Source organism: Gymnodraco acuticeps, unplaced genomic scaffold (assembly GCF_902827175.1).
Source record: "Gymnodraco acuticeps unplaced genomic scaffold, fGymAcu1.1, whole genome shotgun sequence".
NCBI lineage: Eukaryota > Metazoa > Chordata > Actinopteri > Perciformes > Bathydraconidae > Gymnodraco > Gymnodraco acuticeps.
This window is the reverse complement of record NW_022992085.1, coordinates 1050572-1075878: the sequence shown is the minus strand read 5'-3', so window position 1 is coordinate 1075878 and position 25307 is coordinate 1050572. Positions and strand designations below refer to the sequence as shown.

Genomic DNA, 25307 nt, shown 5'->3' with positions numbered 1-25307 from the left:
GCCTCACAACCGCAGACCACGTGTAACCACACCAGCCCAGGACCTCCACATCCAGCATGTTCACTTCCAAGATCGTCTGAGACCAGCCACTCGGACAGCTGCTGCAACAATCGGTTTGCATAACCAAAGAATTTCTGCACTAACTGTCAGAAACCGTCTCAGGGAAGCTCATCTGCATGCTCGTCGTCCTCATCGGGGTCTCGACCTGACTCCGGTTCGTCGTCGTAACCGACTTGAGTGGGCAAATGCTCACATTCGATGGCGTCTGGCACGTTGGAGAGGTGTTCTCTTCACGGATCAATCCCGGTTTTCACTGTTCAGGGCAGATGGCAGACAGCGTGTGTGGCGTCGTGTGGGTGAGCGGTTTTCTGATGTCAATGTTGTGAATCGAGTGGCCCATGGTGGTGGTGGGGTTATGGTATGGGCAGGCGTATGTTATGGACGACGAACACAGGTGCATTTTATTGATGGCATTGTGAATGCACAGAGATACCGTGACGAGATCCTGAGGCCCATTGTTGTGCCATTCATCCACGACCATCACCTCATGTTGCAGCATGATAATGCACGTCCCCATGTTGCAAGGATCTGTACACAATTCCTGGAGGCTGAAAACATCCCAGTTCTTGCATGGCCAGCATACTCACCGGACATGTCACCCATTGAGCATGTTTGGGATGCTCTGGATCGGCGTATACGACAGCGTGTTCCAGTTCCTACCAATATCCAGCAACTTGGCACAGCCATTGAAGAGGAGTGGACCAACATTCCACAGGCCACAATCAACAACCTGATCAACTCTATGCGAAGGAGATGTGTTGCACTGCGAGAGGAAAATGGTGGTCACACCAGATACTGACTGTTTTTCGGACCCCCCCCAGACCCCCCCAATAAAGCAAAACTGCACGTTTCAGAGTGGCCTTTTATTGTGGCCAGCCTAATGCACACCTGTGCAATAATCATGCTGTCTAATCAGCATCTTGATATGCCACACCTGTGAGGTGGGATGGATTATCTCGGCAAAGGAGAAGTGCTCACTATCACAGATTTTTTTCAGATTTGTGAACAATATTTGAGAGAAATGGTTATTTTGTGTATGTAGAAAATGTTTTAGATCTTTGAGTTCATCTCATGAAAAATGGGAGCAAAAACAAAAGTGTTGCATTTATATTTTTGTTCAGTGTACATGTAGGCTATATAGACTTTGTGCACTAGTTTGTATTTTATTATATATAATAAATAATAATAATAATGCATTTTATTTATGGGTGCCTTTCAAAGCTCTCAAGGACACCTTACAGAGCATAATTAAAAACAAGCAACAGAGAAGATCACACAAGACTTAAAAAACAAAGACTTAAAATAATATATAATAATAAAATGTTGCATTGTTGGAGGAGCTCAGGTCAGAAGAATTTCCTTGCCATTTCTACCTGTAGTTTATGTGCATATGACAATAAAACCTTTGAATTTGAATGAACCATAAAGCATGTGTAACTAAATAAACTTGTCTGGACTTTGTGTTTCCCTCACCAGGCGCTTTAAGGCCTACCGCCCTCTGAAGGAGGACCTGATCGTGTCTTCAGGCCCGCAGGTCGACCGGGGTCACGTCGGCTCTGGATCCTCGATGTTCTGGAAGCTTCTGAACAGACAGGGAACCGTGGACGACTGCCCTCTGCTGCAGGACCGGCCCGTGTGAACCAGCCTCACATCCCCAAATACTGAGAAACTTGTGAACCGCAAGATTTCTGCACCTGAGATGTCTTTTTATACTTTTTTTTTTTACATCTTTTCTGAATAAATATTACAATAACGGGTGTAATATTTAGTTGTTTCGATCAAATCATCCCTGTAATTCACTTCTAGACATGCTCTGATCTTTTGTACCTTCAAGTTTATCAGTACAAATTGTATACTTTCATTTGGACAAAAAACTCAATTTGAATGTTTGAATAAACTTTGCTCAAAACAATCTTACATTGGAGTCATCTGTATTATTGACACTGTGGTAATGAATAAATGCTATATGTTCTCAAGTACAAACTAATTATACCAGCTTCTGAATTTAGCCAAGACATTAATAGGTTTTAAAAAAAAATGTTTTTAGAAACTAAACAATCATTCAGCTTTCCTTCCACAAAGTGTTTATTTACTACAGCTTGCAGTACTCATTACTATTACACTTTTTAAAGTATACATCTTTGTGCATAAATGCTTTATAACTAAAAAGGTAAATATTTAAATGATCGGTGTTCTGAGTATTAAACATTATTTTGTGGTATAGCTCAAACTATAGATTTTCAACATTTAGTTTGACACTCACTATATATTTAGATTTTAATTCATAAAAGACAAACACATTCACATGTCACAGGAATTTTATTGAGAAGACAGACAAAATGGTAATCGACAAAACATTTGTTTTGAATGCTAATGCAATCCATAAAATGTGTTTACTTATTAACAACTTTGTCCCTTTTTTAATATTCCTCTCCCTCTTCCTCTCCCTCACCCTCAATGGAGTCGACTCCAACCTCCTCGTAATCTTTCTCCAGAGCGGCCATGTCCTCTCTGGCCTCAGAGAACTCTCCCTCCTCCATACCCTCACCCACATACCAGTGCACAAAGGCACGCTTAGCGTACATCAGATCAAACTTGTGGTCAAGCCGAGCCCAGGCCTCTGCAATAGCAGTGGTGTTGCTCAGCATGCACACAGCCCTCTGGACCTTGGCCAGGTCTCCACCAGGAACTACAGTGGGTGGCTGGTAGTTGATGCCCACCTTGAAACCAGTGGGGCACCAGTCCACAAACTGGATGGAGCGCTTGGTTTTGATGGTGGCAATGGCAGCGTTCACGTCTTTGGGAACGACATCACCACGATACAAAAGGCAGCAGGCCATGTATTTACCGTGGCGTGGGTCACATTTCACCAACTGATTGGCTGGCTCGAAGCAGGAATTAGTGATTTCTGCCACTGAGAGCTGCTCGTGGTACGCTTTCTCTGCAGAGATAACAGGGGCATAGGTGGCCAGAGGGAAGTGGATACGGGGATAGGGCACCAAGTTGGTCTGGAACTCTGTCAGATCAACATTGAGGGCACCATCAAAGCGAAGGGAGGCAGTGATGGAGGACACAATCTGACTGATCAACCTGTTCAGGTTGGTGTAAGAGGGACGCTCGATATCGAGGTTCCTACGGCAGATATCATAGATGGCCTCATTATCAACCATGAAGGCACAGTCAGAGTGCTCCAGGGTGGTGTGGGTGGTCAGGATGGCGTTGTAGGGCTCCACCACAGCGGTGGACACCTGGGGAGCTGGGTAGATGGAGAACTCCAGCTTGGACTTCTTGCCGTAGTCGACGGACAGACGCTCCATCAGCAGGGAGGTGAAACCAGAGCCGGTGCCCCCTCCGAAGCTGTGGAACACCAGGAAACCCTGAAGACCGGTGCACTGGTCAGCCTGGAGATGGAGAGAGACAAATATGAGATACAAATTCAACAACTCATTTTGATATTGTCTTGGGGTGGGGGGGGGGGCGGCAGCGAACCGCTTCAACACGTGTATTTCGGTTTATTCACGGCATTCATTTTGTTATTCTACAGTATTGTTGTTTTGTAGTTATTTGTTAATGTAACCCAATTTGTGTTCTTTGAAATTGAAAAGGATATCGCATTGTGTTTGTTACTTTCGTTGCAGTTGTATTATATGTCTTAAGTGTAATTTGGCATGGCTTCCTATTTTGTATGGACATGCTTTTATTTTGAAGGAGAGTTAGCGCTGTTGACAGGAAGTTGTTGTTGCTATGGAAACAACGTGACTGAGATTAACGGAGAAAAAGTCATATCTACATATCAAGATGGAGAAAGTAAAGGATAAAGTTTATGGTTAAGTGTTAGCACCCCCGAAGAGGCACAAGCTCTTACGTTGATTTTGGAGTTTTCAATAAATTCAATTTGGCAGCCGTAGTGCAGCGCGAATAACGAAATTGAAACCCGAATAGTACTCCAACTAACGAATTCGGATACAGCCCTAATATTTTGAATTTGTTTTAGGAATGTGTCACTCTATACATCAAGTTACCCACCAGTTTGCGGATCCTGTCCAGCACTGTGTCAATGATCTCCTTGCCGATGGTGTAGTGTCCTCGGGCGTAGTTGTTGGCAGCATCCTCCTTGCCAGTGATCAGCTGCTCAGGGTGGAACAGCTGGCGGTAAATCCCAGTGCGCACCTCATCTATGGAGAATAAGCAACAATTATAGGAGTGTTTGACTGACTGGTTAAAAACCTACACATGGCAGCAACTATGATAGTTTATCATATTTAATGAGAGTTTACCGATGACAGTGGGCTCCAGGTCCACAAAAACTGCTCTGGGGACGTGCTTTCCAGCTCCAGTCTCACTGAAGAAGGTGTTGAAGGAGTCGTCTCCTCCTCCACACGTCTTGTCACTGGGCATCTGTCCGTCCGGCTGGATCCCATGTTCCAGGCAGTAAAGCTCCCAGCAGGCATTGCCAATCTGGACTCCAGCCTGACCGACGTGGATAGAGATGCACTCACGCTGTTGGAATAAACAAAAAAACAAGAGATGATTTATCAGAAAACAAGTCGTTTTGGTTTCACATTCTTTAATATGTCAATGCTGTGATCATTTATGAAATCTACAACAGTTAATGTTGCATACATGCATCTCAATATAGGGAATATGGAACTGCTCCCCCTGTCTGAGGAGAGCCCCTCCCTGCACCACAACCTGAGGGGACAGAAAGCCTGACAGCAGACAGGACGCTGCTCTCTTCTTTCCTCCAGTCCTTTTTGTCCTCTTGGCTTTTTTATCCCACACTCTCCCACTTTTGCAAGCGTAAGCAAAAATGCAAATTGCCTTGTCAGTGCACATAATCAGTCTGGAATATTCCACTTGCTCTCATGCCTTGAGGGTGGGGCACAATCACAGTGGATGAGAAAAAAACGAGCTAAAGCTCCACTGTGTCAATATATATATATTATGATTGCTTATAGGCCTAATCTAAATTGAATTAACAGTTTGGATTAAATACAAATGGTATTTAAATGAACCCTTTATATTTCGTGCTATGATTGAAACAGACGCTTTGTGTTGCATCAATTTGTTTTGTTGATAAATGTTGGATTAGAATACACATATAAAGAAATATTTTCCTTTGAATATTATGAATTAAAAAGTCATATTTGCAATCTTGGTCCCCTTTAATCCCCTCCCTATCTGCCCCTCCCTGCATCCAAACAGGATAAGGCATTTGCAAGGTGTCAGATTTTCGCGTATGGACACGTTAAATTTGACCAAAATCCTATATGGACGGCAAATGACGCACACTGACAGATGTATCCACCTGAGTGCCTGTAATAAAGCCTGCATGGAGACAGTCGGTGCATTGTTCACCTCTATCCACAATCACACCGTGTCACTGCTGCAAAACCGGTAATACGCCACTCGATACTGCTTTTTTTAATCCCTAAATACATAATTGGCCAATGTTGTAACTATAGCTTTTAAACCGTGTCAGCTTTGGAGACACAATGGAGACATTGGAGACGTTCCTGAAGAGATGGAGACACGTTAACGACGTCGTGTTAACACTCACTGGGTGCTGCTCAAACCTTCATTTCAGATTAGGAAAAGTAGACTTACCATTTTTTCGTTTTGAGGTTCAGAGAGAGGGAGAACAAAAGGAAGAAATGTGAAGAAAAAGCGTTTTTAAACACGGTGTGGTTTGCGTCGCGAGGTGTACCCGTCGGGGTCGATGCAACAACTGCTGAATGGGAGGGCGGGGCTTCCGCTTTTATACCGTCAGCAGGGCAGGGTATCTGCTTCCGTGCACCGTGGACACAAAAATATTTCACTGCCACGCTTTAGAGATGATGTTCAAACTGAGCATGTCTGTATTTTTCATGACAAATTGAACAGATTTGTATTGTTATATACTCCTAAAGGACATTGCAATAACTATATAGTTGGCAGGGTATGCATTGATTTTTACAGTATGTCATCGAGGATATAAATAACCTACTAGAGTTGTATAGTGGCACTTTTTCATTTTTGTTTTGCCTAAGGTCTTGTTAGAGTTGTTATTTTGTGTGCATATATTAAAGGGTATCTGTGCACCGTGGACAAAAAAAGGATTTCACTGCCACCCTTTAGTGATGATGTTTATGTCTGTATTTTGCATATATATCTGATCTGATTTGCATTGTTATATCTACTCCTAAAGGGCACTGCTAGAAATATATTGTTGGCAGGGTATGCATATAATTTCTGTATGTGATTAAGACCATAAATTATCCTATTAGGCTAAAAAAAATGACCTTTAAATTATCTCTGAAGTGTCTGCATAGCTTACAAGAGGCCACCTTTGATGAGGGTAAGGGAACCAACTCACTCAAGTTTCATTTGAGGAAGTGCACAGTTTCACTAACTAATATGCTGTATTCTTATAACTTATTTTTGCAAATGAAATCAAAATATATGAAGAAATATCAGTCAAGTGTTAAATAACGGTATCAATCTCATCCAATAAAGGGCCACTTCGAACAAAGCATATATGCGGGTGAATCAGCAAGGACTGCATACATGTATTATAGGTGTGGCAAACTGTAAATCAATACAAAGCTATGTCCTGGTGCACATTCTCTATTACATATATTGTATTTGTATTATTTTGTATGAACCTGATGAGCTCATGATGTAAGATGGCTGAATGCTTCTGCCACACAAGATGCTCTCATCACACTGGTATCAGCCGGCGTCCATGTTGATGTTGAGGCCATTGGATCCACCCAGCAGGCCAGCTCTCCTCTCCTCCCTCTTTGTCCCAGATTCTCTGCAATGATGTCATTCAGTGGGGCGATCACGTGGCTGCAAGTCAGCCTATGTGCTGTTCAGACGTTTGGGCGTGACTGCTCTGCTTCTGTCCTGTTTGAAGAACTGAAAGTGCCTGAATTACAGTTTAAGTGACATAATGGTTGTACTGAAGCCCTTCACGTATGCTGCTTATTTACAGTATGACGGCTGCAGTAACAACATTGACCCTGTTGCCCTTTAAGCTGCCTTAAATCCAGGGAATGTAAAGAAGCTTTACATAATCAGCACCCTTCTGGTTCCTAATGCAGTATGAACTCAACGCCCAGTGTTTGTCAGAGTAGCTGCCCTAATGTCAGTGTACCATTTCATAATTTATTCAGCAGGGAAGTCAGGATGAATAATTTACAACCGGCTTTTTGTGGCTGCTGTACTCCATGAACGGCAGAAGATGACAGAAAAGGACAGGATGCAGCCTTGGATCTCAGCCAGTGCTTCGAGAAAATCCTCCTCCTCCTCCTCCTCCTCCTCCTCCTCCTCCTCCTCCTCCTCCTCCTCCTCCTCCTCCTCCTCCTCCTCCTCCTCCTCCTCCTCCTCCTCCCAACAGCTGTGGGACTGGGAGGGGCTGAGCAGCTGCACAAGAGGAGAGAGGAAGGATGGGAATCTGATGTGCTGGAGAGATGGGAGTGGTCGGCCCTTCATGGCAGGAAACTGACCGCTCTGTATCCTTCAGGAGAGAATATGATACCCAACAAAGTGACAAAGCAAATGTTTCAACTGTCAAAGCAGAATCTATATTTCATGCAGGTGCTGTTCCATAAAGAGGCAGTCAAGTAAAAGAGGAAGGTTTTTGTTGTTTTTTTGGGTACAATGAGCTTTTTATATATATAATGATAATGATACTTTGTGTGACTGGTGTCAGGTTGTAAGGCCAGGGAACTACTTGAGAAGAAAAACTGTTCTGGTGGTCCACGTGGTCTTTGGCCTCATACATGGTTTTGTTCTGCAAATAACAAAAGAAACACTATTTATCATAAGCAGTGAAAATGTGTAGGATTTATATAGATTTGAACTCACTGTCATTCAAAAGCATTCTAGTGACACACTACAAGGCACATTATAATAACACTAAAATGTATTTATACTGATCAAAACAAAGTTATTCAGAGAGAGAAAATGAAATATTATACCAAAATAAATGTTGAAATACATGAAGTGCAGAATTAAAATAAACAAGAAAGGACGCAGAACATGGTGAATTAATTGTATACACAATAAATTGGTATTAAGTTGACAAATAATATATTGAAACAACATTCATATTTTAAACAGTCTCATTTAAATAAAGAATTGAAGTTTGACAGGCAATAATTAATTGAGTAAAAGAGGAGAAATATGCCAGTTGGCCTCATTTAAGTCACATTGGTCGGACACATATACACATTCAATATAAGGTACATTTAAAGGACTTTTTCTGTGTCATACTGTACATGCTGGGGCCCATTTGATGTAAGCGGGTAAAAGACAAGATAATGATGTGAAAGGAGACACAAAACTTTCTATTTGACTAACATGATGAGAACAACTCTAATGCAGTACCAAAAATGCCCACCCTGTGCCTCAGTTGACCAGAAAAATACCAGGATCCGTTGAATCCAAAATCCAGATTTAGGTACAGCAGCACAGAATAGATCACATCACAATCAAATACATTAAGGTCATTAGTACATTCAAGAAGTCTTAGGGCTCTCATATTGACTAAAGAATAATAAGGAAAAAGCCCAAAAATGTGTAATTAGACGCTGCAGTTACTTCATTATTTCATAAATCTCCTCAGCTGACTCAATGCCTTAAAAATCTCAGAAGTGACATCGACTTGAGGGCATCATGTAAAAAAATACTCAAAAATGCAATGACTTTAAAAAATGAGTAGATGCCATGTAGTTAATGTGATACCTTCAGAAAAATATCTTATATCTTTGACCATCTGATTATTATTTTCTCTGCAGGTACCCTATTGCAGCAATCTCTATAAAGCAAAATCTGCTTTTTTAGGCCACCTCACATTAAAGAGGTTTCATGTCTGGGTCTGGGACAACTGTTGTCATAGAGATCCTTTTGTTATTGGCAACCAAGCAGCTTTACTGTCTGGTACTTCTCTTTTATTCAGGTGTTTTTATGGTCTTTCTAATTGAAGGTTGAATGTTTAACACAAACAGAGCCACTACGTACATCCTGTTACATTTCACGAAGAATGGGGTTTTATATGAACAACCTTAATGTGTGTGAACAAAAGAGCTCCTCCACATTGATGTCATGCCGGCCACACCCTATAATCCTCAACACCATTTTGTTTATATTTCTGCCATGAGTTTTGTGAGAAGAAGGGGTGAGACGAGAGGACATGTGTTTCATTACATATACACAACATCAGGGTGCAAGATTTTTGGGAAAATAAGTGGCTGAGGCACCTCACATCCCCCACTGTGGCAGCTGCACTGCAGACTGTTAATGCTGCCATTTAAGCTGGGTCACATGACTGGCGGATAAAGGCCGTCTATGGGGATATTCTGCTGTATCCAGGCAACACCGTTATTCATTTCCCTTGCAACGGTTGAATCTTGGGAGGAGAGATGGGGGATGGGCGCCTGTGGATGTGGCCTACATGACAGGACAGTTTGACCTCTTTTGTGTACAGTAGACCGAAAACAAAAGTACATTTTGAATTAAAAAATAAACACACACCCATGTTTTTACATTTGTGGAAATATTGACTGTATGATGATTAATGGGTATGGGAATTAGCTTAGAGAGGACACTAGTGCACATGAAACAAACATGTCTTAAACCAAAGGTTGTCTGGATTTTTTTGTAAGCATACTTGGAAATAGGGTTTAAACCTTATGCATCAAATGTGGAGGCATATTGTTTTTAGGCTATAGAGGTTATTATATGTTAATAATAACACATTATACCAGCATCCCAATCTGTGTGTTGGATTTGTATAGCTTTGCAGTGTGGAAAGAAATCATACATTTGAAACATAAACAGATGGTAAAAGGCGTAATTTAAGGGTTTGGTGAGCTGACTGACTGATTGTACTGGCAGGTGTTTGGACATCAGTTGTTTGTATTATGCATGAGGCACAAGAGGAAAGAAAAAAATCAATGTGACTTTAGTAAAAAGTGTGATGTATTCTCAAAATGTAGACTCCATTGGATTATATTATAATCTGTAGTGTGTAAACAAAAGTCTAATTCTAAAGTATCTAATCTTGTATATTATTTTACAAGTTGTTTTCTATGTGATTCTGCATGGATTGGACTTTTTTTTTATTATATGGAAGTGCCAGCAAACACTGGGCTGTATGTCAGACTATTTGTGGTACTCCCTTGCACAAAGTGAAGCAGCATTTTCCTCCTCACAGTAACCGGCGCCATGCTTGCGGGGTGTGGTCTGGGAGGCGGGCTATGTGGCGAGACAGGCGCTCGTTTAATAGAAAGCCACGGATAGAATCGAGAGTTTGACTGACAGGTCGTTGACCAATGGCTGCACCGAGGTCACCGACGCAGGCTTTGCCACTATATTTAACCGCTATCCATCTCTTATGCGCCATTATCTCTTACAACGACCCCATAACTGTCGTATTGTAAGATTTTCTGTGCAGGAACTTCAATCCTCCACCGCGACTACAGAACAAAATGGTAAGAACATTTCAAAATAAATGCCAGGCTTTTTAAGGTATGCCAGAGGGAAGTAATGGCAGTGGTAGGCAATACATTTCGTTTTTGATATTTAATTCTCCCTACACTGTAAAACATCACAGCCCCATTTAGTTATGTCAAGTTACATTGTCTCTTTAATTCAAAGAGCTCTGACAAGTTTTTGATTTTGAACTCAGCTTTTCTAGTTTAAGAAGGTTAAACTTACATTTATTCACTGTCTTGACAACTTAAACATGTTGTCACATTGACTCAACTTGCCTTAGCAAGTTATCAGTTGAAAAAAGAAACAAAAGAAAAAGGCGGGAGTGCAGGTTTGAGAGCTACGGAAAAAAACGTATGCTTCCACATTTGAGTTTTAAAAAAAAAACCTACTCCCTAAACTGAATGCAATGTTTAAGCATGGATGTAATCAACTGGTATATCCTAAAGATGTCATGTTTTAATTCGGACTAAAGTAAAGACACATTTTTGATCTAAATGAGAGGACTACTGCCGCTGGCGGAGGAACTCTGTGAACCTGCAGCGGTGATCCAACGGAGGCGGAGTGATACGTTAACTTACAGTCTGAAACACCGGCTAGGACCGTTACGGTTACGGAGGGCATTTTATTTCTGCTGCAAGACAGTAACGGAGGTAAGTTTTAATTATTTTAAAACCTTTAATTATTTGCCTGCTACTACTACGGGTTGAAAAAATAAAGAGTGAAATTATCTGTGGACGTTGTGCTTTACTAATATTGATAGAAAGCTAAACATATTAAATTGTAAGCAAATGGGTTTGTTTTTAACTGTTAATATTTGTTTTTAATTATGAGCTACTAAAGTTCTTAATTTACTTCGACATTTAGGTTTGCTTTGACAATTAAGTGGTAAGTTTGCTAGCTTAAATTGCCATTAGCAATGTTCGCTGTCCGCTAGCTACACAGTCAGGGATAAGGGAGCGATACTGTGTCACTTTTAATGGCTGTGCGTACACTTTGGGTTTAATATTGACCAGTAAAAAATACAATTTATTATGATCTGTAAACATTTAAAGACGTGTAATCATGTGGTGCATGCTGCAGACCCTGGAGGCAACTAACATTTTTGGAGGGAGATCTACCTTGTCTCCTTTTTTCTCTCCGCTCTGCGTTTGTGTATGTGTGTGGGGGGGGGGGGGGGGGGGGGGCAGAGGAGACACGGAGACGGCATTTGTGTTGGGTTTTCGTGGGTCTGATATTAAAACTATTACTTTATAAGTTTAAGTATCATACCAAAATGTCATGAGAGTAGCTTAGCTTTTTCGGGAATAGTGCGGTGCGTAATGTACGTAGTGTGTGGGGCGTAGGATAGAGAGAGGGGTAGCAGCAGCTACGCGGGAAGTCAGGGGGTGTTGGGGGACTAGTGGAGCCTCACAGCGGCGAAACTGGCGCTCTGTGCGCCGCGTTTGCGCTTCAGATGAGGCTCCCTCCGCAAAATGAGCCACATTTTGCCTCACAGTCTGCGTGATCTGCGTGTAGGGAGGGGCGGCCCTGTATAATAACGTAATATTAAAAACATAACAAACAGTGACATCTTTGACCGCTCTGCTGCATGAAACTCGCTACTGCTGTGGTATGATTTGAAGAGATAGGGGGCAACTGCTTTTACAAATGTAACCTGAACACTGGAACGTACATTTGAATCACCCCAAGCATAATTGTCTTTATTGTAATTTTTTTTGCCATTTTTTTTCATCTCTGCTGATATGAAAACAAAAATGATTATACCAATATATTTGTGGAAGGTCAATATCAAGGTAAATAACGTGCATTTATTTTGTTTTACAGGTGTGAACGAGCATGTCCAGTTCATGAAGTGGAAATGTAAGTTTTGTATGTTCTCCTCCAATTGGCAAGGAAGAATAATTCAGCATTATAAACAGCGTCATGGACATCATCGAATGTGTTCAGGCCTTGTCTGTATTTATGAAGACTGTTTGAAAAGCTTTCAAACCCAAGCTTTACTTAAAAAACATTTGAAAGAACATGTTAAAGAAGCTAACAAATGTGTGTCAAATTCAAGTCGAGTATACTATCAACCTTTACTGCTTGTAGGTAACTGTGCTACCTACAAGCAAAAATCTCTGACCACAGACTTTGCTATTGGAAATATTTCCTGGTACAAGATTACGTCCCAAGCATCGTTATCTTGAACATTATCCTGTACTGATCAAGAAATTTGGTCCACCAATTGAGTTCTGGACAATAAGATTTGAGGCCAAACATTCTTTCTTTAAACAGGTGGTTCGCAATACTGGCAACTTCAAAAATATTCTGCACACTTTAGCCACAAGACATCAGCTGATGTTGGCATATTATTTGGAGATGCCAACAATTTTCAAACAAAGCATTGAGACTGGGAAATCATCAGTCGTATCTGTGGACATCTTAGATGTCGCTATCAGAGAGTAAGTTTCAAGATCTGAACTCTGTTTTCTCTCTCAAACTTTGTGCTCTTATTTTTCTCTCACTCATGTAATTTCTCTGTTTGTTTCTTTTGTTTGTTTTAGCTATGTGCCGAGTTCAGCAGAATTGTCACCAAAGACCTGCTGAAATCTTTCCTGGAAGGACTAGATGCCATGGTTCCAAGTCTGTTGGAGGCTTACAAAGCTGCTGTAGCATCTGGAAGAAGGTTGGCCATGAGTGGTGTTCTGCAGTGTCTTCAGAAAGAGACAAGTATTTTACAGAGAAACTTACCAAAAATGTGCAAAGATACGGATTCTAGCTTGGCTATCATATTGACCTACCCTTGTCTGTTTTCCCCCTGGAAACCAGAACAGAAGAACGGCTGCCCTACTCGGTCTTCCAATATTTATTGCAGAGGATTCCTCCAACGTTATCAGGATGTGTGATGTAAGTCACTATATTACTATATATTATACATTTATATATTTACTTTTCTCTCGCTTAATTTGAGGTTTTGCCATAGCCAATATAATGCTCATTATTACAATATTGTGTATTGTTTAAGTATTACTATTGTTAATTTAGGAATTGCAATAAATACAAAAAAAATGATGACCTTGCAATTTGTCGTGTTTTTATTTCAAGTTTGGAACAGTCAATTAAGATGTATGTGTCTTTGTTATTAGGCTCATGAAACCCTCGATGTGATCCTGAAAGGAATGCAGGTTGGACTGTTGATTGGACATGAAGGCCCTCTGCTTGACTCATTTCCTCTGGAAGTCTTCAATGTGGCTGTGGTGGTAGAAGAGAAGATCATCCTACATGACCTCCGAGATGTGCCCACAGGCTTCGCCATGTTAATGGGGGCAATCTACTGCCTCAACCTCGAGTACCCCCGCAGCATGAAATACTCTTTTGAGTTCCTTCAAAAGGTCATCATGACCATCAAACCAGACCGGTGCTCCGCAAGAATCCATGGACTCAGAAATAAACTGCTGAGATATCACCTCTAAACAAATGACTGTGTCATAGCTCCTGCAAGAAGGGAGTTTCTGTTTTGGACTGTTATTCTACATATTGTTCTTGTTTTCAGCAGTGTAGTTTGTACATTTTTGACAGCAGACCATAGATCTTACTCTACATATCTCCATCTCGGCTTCAGTGTACCCAAGCAAACATTTAAAAATGCCCAGGTCACGCAGTCAGTGTCAGAGATGAGAAAAAGTGTGTCGTATGACCAGTGTCCTTGGGGCCAGCTGTCATCCTCTGTTGATATGTGTTTTAAAAGTAGTGTGATTTCAGTGCATTCTACCGTTTTATCAGCATGAAAGGGAGGAAGGCCTTTTTTCAATGACAGACGTTACTGCCTTGATGCTGTTCAAAACTCTTCTATTCTTGCTTTCATTATATCTTCCTTTGAAATGCATGTGCTTTGGATCAGCTATCACATTTCACCCCTTGGTAAAACGGTGGTAGATTGTTGAATCTAGTGCAGAACTGTGTCCTTGTTAACAGTTATCTCCAACGTCATGAATAGTTAAAGAATAAGTTGTGTGTAGATTGTTTTCACCTTTACTTATTAATCACTCAAGCCATATATTAGCTAGATATGTTTGCATCTTTAAATTCCTGCAATGTCACACTGAGACCGTGTTCTTGACAGTGTGTCTTGTTTGGGTTTCATTTTTAAGTGAATATGTGTGCATACCTGAACGTTTCAGGTGTGTATGTTACTGCAGTGAGGCTAGAGACCTGACTAACTCGGGTATGGTCAGCAGCATGGTCATGCAAGTTTATTGTATGGTTTCATTCTCTATTGCCAATTACATTTTGGGTATAAGTTGATGTATAACATGTTTTTTTAAAATAAATGTTATATATCTGAACAAATGCGCTGCAATAATTATTATTCATTTATGTAAACTTGCTATCCGAAGTCAATACAACTAATATATCTAAGTTGAAACAAATGCATTATTACAATCTTCCTAACTTGAAATGATGAGTTATATAAATGTAGAACTTGAAAGTGTGAGTTATTATAATACTGAAATGTGAGTTTATTTGACTAGGTAAATAAAGTTTTCTTGCACTAATAATGTAAGATTGGTAGTTGTTTCAACTCTAAGTATAAAGTTAAATCAACTTAGACAACTTCAAAAACAATGTTAATACAACTAGAACCTTTAAGTCATATCAACGAGATTGACTTGCATTAATGAGTTGAAACAAAGATTGTCTTCAAGTTTACTTGATTTGCTTTTTCAAGGCAGCAGGTGGACTTTCATTTGCAAGTTGAACTGACATGAACTGTTTTACAGTGTACAAACCGATATCAAACCAACGAAACGTACACGTTTATAAAAGTTTGAAAAGGCTCGAGGTGTGAAAAAAGTATTTTTCTCTTAAACAAGTCATTTCTAGCGTATTATTTAATATGATGTTTGGTGAAGGGAGGTGCTTTGCATGGGGGTACAGCCAGCTAACGTTACGTGACGGGCCGACTGAACAAAAGAGGTTTTCATCTGACTGCTATGTGGACAGAATGAATAATGAAGTCTACTGTGTTGGGTCCAATTCTAGCCCCTGTCAGCAGTAGGCTACTCGTTACAGGGTAATATAGCCTAGTGCAGTGGTTCCCAAACTTTTTGTGCCCAAAGGACAAGTAAAAAATCTCAAGGCACACCTATTGTGCAAAATAGCCCTTATAACACGTGTTATCACTCATATCATGTAAAATATCTGTAAATGTGCATAATTATTTACTAATGCCAAATAAAATATGACAAAGACAACTATATTACTCATGAAATATGTATTAACGAAATATTTCAGAAATTAATTTGAAACTTTATCAAATTAGGCTTTATCAAAGCAGCAACACACTAATTTAAACCAGACAGGTCACAAAATAAAAAACGAGGCAAAGGAAACTCAGCAGAAATTCAGCACAGAGAACTGTCAATGCAAGGAAGCTGCATTGTCCATGGTCCTGAACTATAAATTATAAATGTAACATTTCAGCAATCAGCATTGAAACATGTGCTATTGTAAATATGTTGCCGACTTACAAATTAGTGAGATACATGTGCCTGTCGGGGCGCGCAGAATTTTTGAATCCTTGGTGGCACTGAGGAGAGGCAAGGCAAGGCAAGTTTATTTATATAGCACCTTTCAGCACCAGGCAATTCAAGGTGCTTTACAAAAATGAAAGACATTCAGACAAAGGCATTTAAAAACAGTAAAAGATCATAAAAGAAACATTAAAAGAAAAACAAAAAACGAAAGACATTAAGAAAATGGCATTTAAAATCAGTCATTAAAAAGAAAAGCTAATAAAATAAACATTAAAAGATAAAAGTTACAGTGCAGTCTAAGATATGAATAGTTCAATTATTTCGGTTCTTGATTTTTTATTAATTCACAGAACCTCCCTTTGGAAATCCGAAAATTTCCATCCCGATTGGTAATTTAGACTGATTGTTTTCACCATGTTATGCTCGCATGACATCCACAATCGGACCCTCAGGAGGGTGTACTAGCCCCCTACTCTGCTTTGCGTTCCATAACAAAGTCTTTAAGTGTTACCTGAACACCCCGTGTTACCTAAACACCTATTTTTCACCCGTCGGTGCTGTGATACTTGTTCCTCAGTACAACTCACCTAAAAACTGATCGTAAACCCTGGCTACTATGGATATCCCAAATATCCTACTTTCGAGCAGTCCCTCTCATAAATATCATGGAGAAATTAATTACGTTTAAATTTAAAACATTAAAATAAAAAATACATGGATAAAAGTTACAGTGCAGTCTAAGATATGAATAGTTCAATTAAAAGCAGCGACAAAAAGAAAAGTCTTCAGCCTGGATTTAAAAGTAGTCAGAGTTGCGCGGACCTGCAGGTTTCTGGGAGTTTGTTCCAGATATTTGGAGCATAATAACTGAACGCTGCTTTACCATGTTTAGTTCTGACTCTGGGGACAGAAAGCTGACCAGTCCCTGAAGACCTGAGAGATCTGGATGGTTCATAATTTAGCAGGAGGTCAGAAATGTAATTTGGGCCTAAACCATTCAAAGCTTTATAAACCAGCAGCAGTATTTTGAAATCTATTCTTTGACACACAGGAAGCCAGTGTAAAGACTTCAGAACAGGAGTGATGTGATCCACTTTCTTAGTGTTAGTGAGGACTCGAGCAGCGGCGTTCTGAATCAGCTGCAGCTTCCTAATAGATTTTTTAGTGAGACCTGTGGGACACCATTGCAGTAGTCGAGTCTCCTGAAGATAAAGGCATGGACAAGTTTTTCCAAATCCTGCTGTGACATTAGTCTTTTAATCCTAGATATATTCTTTAGGTGATAGTAGGCTGATTTAGTAACTGTTTTAATGTGACTGTTGAAACTCAGGTCAGAGTCCATGACTGCACCTAGATTTCTGGCTTTATCTGTTGTTTTGAACATTGCACACTGAAGCTCAGCGCTCACGTTTATACGTTCTGACTTTGCTCCAAAAACCATTACCTCAGTTTTATCTTTGTTTAATTGGAGAAAGTTCTGACACATCCAGTCATTGATTTGTTCAATGCACTTACTCAGTGTTTGAATTGAAGCATAGTCTCCTGGTGAAATTGTTACGTAGATTTGTGCGTCATCTGCATAGCTATGGTAACTTATTTTGTTGTTTTTCATTATCTGAGCCAGTGGTAGCATGTAGATGTTAAAGAGAAGAGGCCCCAAGATGGAGCCTTGAGGAACCCCACATGTCATATCTGAGGAGAGGGCCACTCGCAAGTCCTGTTCAACAGAGAGCCGTGACCTCCGGTTGTTCTTCATGTAAATCAGAGTAGAGAACGCCAACTCCAGAGATGGGGTCGTTACTAAAAAAATGTAATATATTACATATTACTTTTTAAAAAAAAGTAATATATTACACTACTTCGTTACTATCTACATAAAGTAACTCCTTACTTTACTCGCCGAGCACGTACGAACTGCGTGTGAGTGACAATATCTTTCCTTACCAGCAGGCGGCGGTCGTGTGTATTTGTCATTCAAAACAGGCAACAACCGGAAGACAGAAGAAGAACAGACTGCGTGATATAAACAAACAACAAATAGCTGTGCGGTAGCTTCATTTTAGCATGTGTTCTTTGCAGGTGTTTGTTGAGGTTTGACGTGGTGTTTACAGCAGTGGATAACAGCTTCTGGCCTGGACACAGTTTGCACCTCACCGTCACATTCCTGTCTATTCTTCGGACAAACTCAAAATAATGGGCATACCTCCACCCCTCGAAAGTTATCGCTGACTCAGCCATGTTTATGCAGCACTGCACGTGGAGATGTGGACGCGCAAGTCACGCAGATTACGTACATATAAACCTACAAAGTAGCCTACTGATATAGTAAATTAAAAAATAATTATTTTTGTGTAGTTGTATATTGCAATAATAACATGGTTGTCACAAAATCCCACGGCACACCCGGACTTGCCTCACGGCACACCGTTTGGGAACCACTGGCCTAGTGTACGTGATCTGCAGTCTTCAGATGTCCCACACCCAGAGAAAGCCTGTCCATACAGCGAAAATGTATTAAGTGGACGTTACTGTTATCGCCATTAATTGGTTGTTGGTTGGCATATTACTTATACTGCACCATGTAAAGTGTCCCCTTTTCCATAACCCAGAACAATTTGTACAACAGCTACTTAATTATAATGTTTATTTAATCCAAATGCCATTATGTGTCTGTATTGTATTGATATATGAAGAGTTTGGTTCCAAAACGCTATAAATCCATGTTGATTAATTTGAGTAAAAATGTATTTTCTTTACCAAGAAAAGTGGCAAGTGAAAACCACTATTTTCTGTTTCAAACTTTCACATAGCATCTTGAGGTTATAATAACATTACAAATTAAAATCCAGAATTTGATTTTCAAAGATTTATTTTAAAAACTGATAATTTTTTCCCCAAAATGCAATAAATCCATTTTATTTTTCATATTGAAACTGTGCAAAAATACATAACAGTAAGTCAGTTGATACATACAGTATGAAAACCTCTGAACTTGGTCAATACTAAACTTATATATGGGTACTGGGCCAAAAATACATCAATCATCGCTCCCAAAATGTATTTAACGGGTCATCTTGTTAATGATACACATTCATTACAACAATAAAACATTACATGTGAGGAAAATTTATCATGAACAAGAACAACAATATCACATTAGACCACATAAATTCCAAAATCACATTCATCTTTGCCATGTTACATTCATAGTAGTGCTGTACGTTGTACGATTGTCTTGTGCATACTATAAATCCATTGCATTCATATATCTGTGTAAAGAACTGTAAAGAAGATTGAAAACTGATTTGCACAAGTCTTGTGCATACTATAAATGCATTTAATTAATATTACTATATTTCTGTGTAAAACATTCAATAACTTATCATTCATTAAGAGTGGAATGGTCACTCTCAAAAGGCTGGCACAATGGGCAGCTACTCTTCATGACTGTCACAGTCAACCTCATTCATCTATGACTGAGAGTGCATCATCCTATTTATGTAGCCTATGTATTGTATGTGTAAGTACCTACTTAGGCTACTGCCTAGTTTTCTACATTAATTCATCTTGCAATAGGCATATTTATCAAATAACAATGGCAGATGACCAGCGAACTAGGCTAGGACATTTGTGCCCAAGCAATACATCAGACAGCTTTAGGCTAAGTGATACTAATTCCTTAAGTAGGCTACATTTTAACATTTTAACAAACTAAAAAATAGCAAGAAACTTAAACATTAAAGATTCAACAGAAAAGCTTAATTGTGCCTTGTTCACTTCATGATATAACCTAGGCTACACATCAGGCTGCATTGAAAAGCCAGTGATGTGCTTGTTGTGAATTAAGCTGTCATTATCTAGCCTGTGTCCAGCCTATCACATCAACATAGCGTCGTTTAATGATCCACACGTTTTAAGAGCAGGCAGTCCTGTATGAATAATATAATTCGTAAATCAAAATTAAACTCACCCAAAACGCTGCAAAAGGTGGCCTTGCAGACAGGAATCTTTGTGGGATGATCTTCGGTCAGCAAATGATATTCATTAGTGACCTCCCTATCCTTCTGCATATCGCTGTTGACAACCTTTGGACGTCTCCGCTGAACTTTTTTGACAGTGATCAGCTGCAAAAGGACTTGATCCTGCTCGATTTTAGTAGATCCAGAGTAAAAACACTGAACGTTTTTTAATAGATCCCCTGGGGTCAATGTGTCTGCGTGACAGAAGTTTGCTTTTGTATGAGAATGATAACAAGCGACAGCCGGCATTTTTCCTCCTCCCGAGTGTCTCATTTTCTTAATCTCCTCACGTACATGATTACATTTCGATGGCTTGCGTTTCTTCCCCACCGCAGAAACCACCACAGGTTCATCAATGCCGTCAAAATTATTCATGTTTTTATTGTTTGTTGGAAGTAGATAATGACGAAAGCCGGTACATTCAGGGTGCTGCCATTATTGTTTACACTGCGTGGAATGCTCTGTGATTGGTTGAGGTGCGTGGAATGGTGCGCTGTGATTGGTTGAGCGGATGTATCGCATTCTGTAGAGAAGGGAGACTGGCGTTTGTCGCTGTTTGGAAAGAAAGTGAGAAAACAGGACAGAATAACACGGCGGATATCGCGTTTTGGGGAAAATTGAATGTTGACTTTTCAATACCGACGAAATACAATACAGATTTCGGCGGGAACTCATTTTTTTCAAAAGTGGCGTTTATCGCGTTTTGGAACCAAACTCTTCATATATTCCTGTAGCTTGTGAGACTGTATATTGGTCAATTTATTCAATATTTTGTTACATTGTGTATTATTCAGATACTGTAGAGATGTCTTTTCTATGGTGAATTTGTATTTGCTTGCAGCTAATGCTATTTTGTATCTTATTGTATCTTTTTTTTTTTTAAATGTTCTTGTGTAATGATTGACACTGATGCTGCAACAAAAATAATCGTTTTATTTTATTTTGGGATAAATAGAGTATCTATCTATCTATTAGATTTATTTCGCCTTATTTAACTATTACCTTCATCCTGCCAGCAACTGTATTCTCAAGAATATAGCTGTGATATTTATTTTGAACTATAGTAAAACTATGTCTGTTAGCCCACTTTGTTTCCCATTATACCATGTCTAAAACAATACAGACAAATAACCTTTTTTTGTCTGAAAGCCGTTGTGAACCTTTCTTCTTAAAAAACAAACCGTTTTTAGGTGTTCAAATTGCAAGGTTTGAGATTAAATAAGATCTGTAATCCAAATATTCTCTCTCTGCCCCCCAGCGTGAGTGCATCTCTATCCACGTCGGTCAGGCTGGAGTCCAGATTGGCAATGCCTGCTGGGAGCTTTACTGCCTGGAACATGGGATCCAGCCGGACGGACAGATGCCCAGTGACAAGACGTGTGGAGGAGGAGACGACTCCTTCAACACCTTCTTCAGTGAGACTGGAGCTGGAAAGCACGTCCCCAGAGCAGTTTTTGTGGACCTGGAGCCCACTGTCATCGGTAAACTCTCATTAAATATAGTATATGCCATATATAGCTTTCAAGTCAAACCCTTTACAGGGTGTCCACGGGGTCTTAAAAAGTATTAAAAGTTGATAAATTAATTTAGCGAAAATTAAGGCTATTAAAAAGTATTAAAAAGTATTAAACGGCATTTTCCAAGGTATTAAGAAGGTCCACAGCAACGACAACATGAAACACCCTTTAATTTACTGAAACAACATGTCGGGAAACCCCCTCAAGGTGGCCCCCTGCATAGCGTGCCATAAAATGCTGCTTCTTATTTTAAGTTTCGTTGCCTTGCTCTGCTCTGTGGGGGAGGGGGGGGGGGGGTATCTGCTGATGGACTACCTGAGAGATATACAGCAGGAGAACACGCCGTCCACCGCGGAGAATAAACAGAAGGGCAACCATGCTCCGGGGTCTTCTTCGCTGCTTTTGGTGTATTTTGTGGCGGCAGCAGCGCCACTTACAGGCCTGGCATATGTACTACAGCGTTTCCAGCATTTCCAGCGGTCTAGTGTGAACGGACACGTTAATGAATCGAATGCGTGTGAACGGAAGACTTTTTTGCGTTTGCGTATGCGTTTTACTGTATGCCTCCTCGTGGGGCCGGGGTCTAAGCCAAACTATATCCGGTCACAGAGATCTGCTATTTTAAAGTAAGGTCAACACATATCGACCCTAAATATAGTCTATAATAAGAACGAGAAAAGTCTTAACATATATATCGTTTTTTGTAAACATATGACAAATGTGTGAGGGTGATGACGTCAGAGCATCGTCCTATGTGCCGGGCTTAGCCCCGGACAGCCCCAGCCCAATTTAACCCCTGGGTGTTTGTGAGGAAGCTCCTATATGGCATTACCCCGCTGAAGCTCACCAAAGTTTAATATATTTCATAGTTCAAAGTTTTGTCAATTGTTTTGTTTATTGGTCAAATACTGGTTTCTACTGGTTTCTGAGGAGTTTTACTGGAATGAAAGAGCACAGAGTACAGAAGCAACAAAGCAGCATACTGCATTAAACCTGACCTTCACAGAGAGGTTGAAGTTCATGTGGAGAGGAGGCTTCAGTAGTCTGTCTGCACTCTGTTTAGTTGTGCTATCTTACAATCAATATAGTAAATGTCAGGTAAAGTGTGTCGCCAATGTAACCGGTTAGAACTCGAAGTTGCGATGAGGTCTTAAAATGTATGGAAGGGTCTTAAAAAAGGTCTTAAAAGGTATTAAATTTGACTTCAGGATTCCTGCATATACCCTGCTTTAGTAATTTCTAAACAAATTGTTCTCTTCAGATGAGGTGCGCACTGGGACCTACCGCCAGCTGTTCCACCCTGAGCAGCTGATCACTGGCAAGGAGGATGCTGCCAACAACTACGCCCGAGGACACTACACCATCGGAAAGGAGATCATTGACAAAGTGCTGGACAGGATCCGCAAACTGGTGGGTAACTTGATGTATAGAGTGACACATTCCTAAAACAAATTCAAAATATCAAAATGAGTTGTTGAATTTGTATCTCATATTTGTCTCTCTCCATCTCCAGGCTGACCAGTGCACCGGTCTTCAGGGTTTCCTGGTGTTCCACAGCTTCGGAGGGGGCACCGGCTCTGGTTTCACCTCCCTGCTGATGGAGCGTCTGTCCGTCGACTACGGCAAGAAGTCCAAGCTGGAGTTCTCCGTCTACCCAGCTCCCCAGGTGTCCACCGCTGTGGTGGAGCCCTACAACGCCATCCTGACCACCCACACCACCCTGGAGCACTCTGACTGTGCCTTCATGGTTGATAACGAGGCTATTTATGATATCTGCCGTAGGAACCTCGATATCGAGCGTCCCTCTTACACAAACCTCAACAGGTTGATCAGTCAGATTGTGTCCTCCATCACTGCCTCCCTTCGCTTTGATGGTGCCCTCAATGTTGATCTGACAGAGTTCCAGACCAACTTGGTGCCCTATCCCCGTATCCACTTCCCTCTGGCCACCTATGCCCCTGTTATCTCTGCAGAGAAAGCTTACCACGAGCAGCTCTCAGTGGCAGAAATCACTAATTCCTGCTTCGAGCCAGCCAATCAGTTGGTGAAATGTGACCCACGCCACGGTAAATACATGGCCTGCTGCCTTTTGTATCGTGGTGATGTCGTTCCCAAAGACGTGAACGCTGCCATTGCTTCCATCAAAACCAAGCGCTCCATCCAGTTTGTGGACTGGTGCCCCACTGGTTTCAAGGTGGGCATCAACTACCAGCCGCCCACTGTAGTTCCTGGTGGAGACCTGGCCAAGGTCCAGAGGGCTGTGTGCATGCTGAGCAACACCACTGCTATTGCAGAGGCCTGGGCTCGGCTTGACCACAAGTTTGATCTGATGTACGCTAAGCGTGCCTTTGTGCACTGGTATGTGGGTGAGGGTATGGAGGAGGGAGAGTTCTCTGAGGCCAGAGAGGACATGGCCGCTCTGGAGAAAGATTACGAGGAGGTTGGAGTCGACTCCATTGAGGGTGATGGAGAGGAAGAGGGAGAAGAATTTTAAAGAACGAAAACTTAAGAACTAGTTCAATATCATAATGTTGATTCGTCCTTAAATACATTCCAAAAATAAATGTGGATGTCAATTTGATGTGATAAGAAAGGCCGGGGGGGATAAAACCAGGTTGTTAGGTTGGAGTTTACTTGTTCGAGCGTGAGGAAGAGGAGTATTAAAAGTTTCCTGACTAGTTAGTCAGGAAACAATTGCTAATAATTGAAGGCATCTCAAAAAGTAAGTTGTTTTACAACTCAGAGTTTGTCTTTTCAGAGCTAGTGATTCAACATGTGTCTGTTTTGCTCTCTAATAAATGTCCGGAAAAATATAAAGTGGTCTGTGTTTCTTTTTTTTGGTCTAATGTAAATAAATCTTTAATAAGTGTTGAGATTTGTAGTTAAATCTATGATATGATATTTGTATTATGTCTGTCATTATTATATGTAAAGAAACAAGCCCTTGAATATATCCTTAACCCAATGAATGATCTTTCGACAGTAACAGCTGCTAAGTGTCAGATAGAGACTACAAAATCATTTTATCAGAAAATATCTTAAATTAACACTTCAGGTCAGGGTGAGTAATGTATTCGAGAAACATGCTTTCTTATATTTGTGAAATGCTTGTAACACCCCCACAGCAATCAATACATAAACAGCTCTGACAAAAAAAGGAAAGAGGTCTTTTGAAGATATTCCAATGTCTCAGGGGAGATGCAGAACACTTGGTGACACGTGAGCATACTTGCCAACCTTGAGACCTCAGAAATCGGGAGCATTTCAACATGCAAAATGGGGGAGGGGGGGGGGGGGGGGGGGAGCTGTTAGATTAACATTAACATGCTTATTGTTATGGCGGCCTGTAGCACCATCTTACAGGAAAGGAGTGAGCAGAGAGTAGAGTAGTTGTCGATTCTGTTTTCTGTGACTATCTTCCTCACCCTCTCAGACTCAGAGACTGGTTACCATGGAAACCAAACAATGGTGTAGCTGTATTAAAGTTCGAGTGGAAACAGTCCTCAGTAAATCTGATTTTGTCAGAAATCGGCAGAAATGCGGGAGAAATATGACCCCGGGAGGAAACCGGGAGAGTGCAATGAAATCGGGAGGGTTGGCAAGTATGCACGTGAGTTCAGAGGTTTGTTTAGCAGATACTAACCCCGGTATTGAAAGAATTAAGCACCTTTGTAGAAAACTCCCCAACTGAAGGAGGAAGTCTGGTGACA

The 25307-nt window shown here is 40.7% G+C and overlaps 3 protein-coding genes across 4 annotated transcripts in view; 2 read left to right on the top strand and 1 right to left on the bottom strand.

The window, feature by feature from the left end:
* pmelb (premelanosome protein b) overlaps window positions 1-1977 on the top strand; it is a 51935-nt gene extending 49958 nt beyond the window's left edge. For both annotated transcript variants that reach the window (XM_034202553.1, XM_034202554.1), the window contains one exon: window positions 1537-1977. In XM_034202553.1, coding sequence (XP_034058444.1) covers window positions 1537-1699 — 163 coding nt within the window. In that variant the 3' untranslated portion in view covers window positions 1700-1977. The remainder of the gene's footprint in view (window positions 1-1536) is intronic.
* A 383-nt stretch (window positions 1978-2360) lies between these two features.
* LOC117537370 (tubulin alpha-1B chain) lies at window positions 2361-5812 on the bottom strand. Its single transcript, XM_034202558.1, has 4 exons — window positions 5668-5812; window positions 4338-4560; window positions 4087-4235; window positions 2361-3461 (listed from the first exon to the last, which is right to left on the bottom strand). The coding sequence occupies exons 1-4, from the start codon at window positions 5668-5670 to the stop codon at window positions 2481-2483; spliced, it is 1356 nt and encodes a 451-aa protein (XP_034058449.1). The 5' UTR covers window positions 5671-5812; the 3' UTR covers window positions 2361-2480.
* Window positions 5813-10420: 4608 nt separating this feature from the next.
* Window positions 10421-24410, top strand: LOC117537371 (tubulin alpha-1B chain-like). Its single transcript, XM_034202559.1, has 4 exons — window positions 10421-10538; window positions 21339-21561; window positions 22859-23007; window positions 23111-24410. Exons 1-4 carry the CDS (start codon window positions 10536-10538, stop codon window positions 24089-24091), a joined length of 1356 nt encoding a protein of 451 aa, XP_034058450.1. The 5' UTR covers window positions 10421-10535; the 3' UTR covers window positions 24092-24410.
* Window positions 24411-25307: the final 897 nt, after the last annotated feature.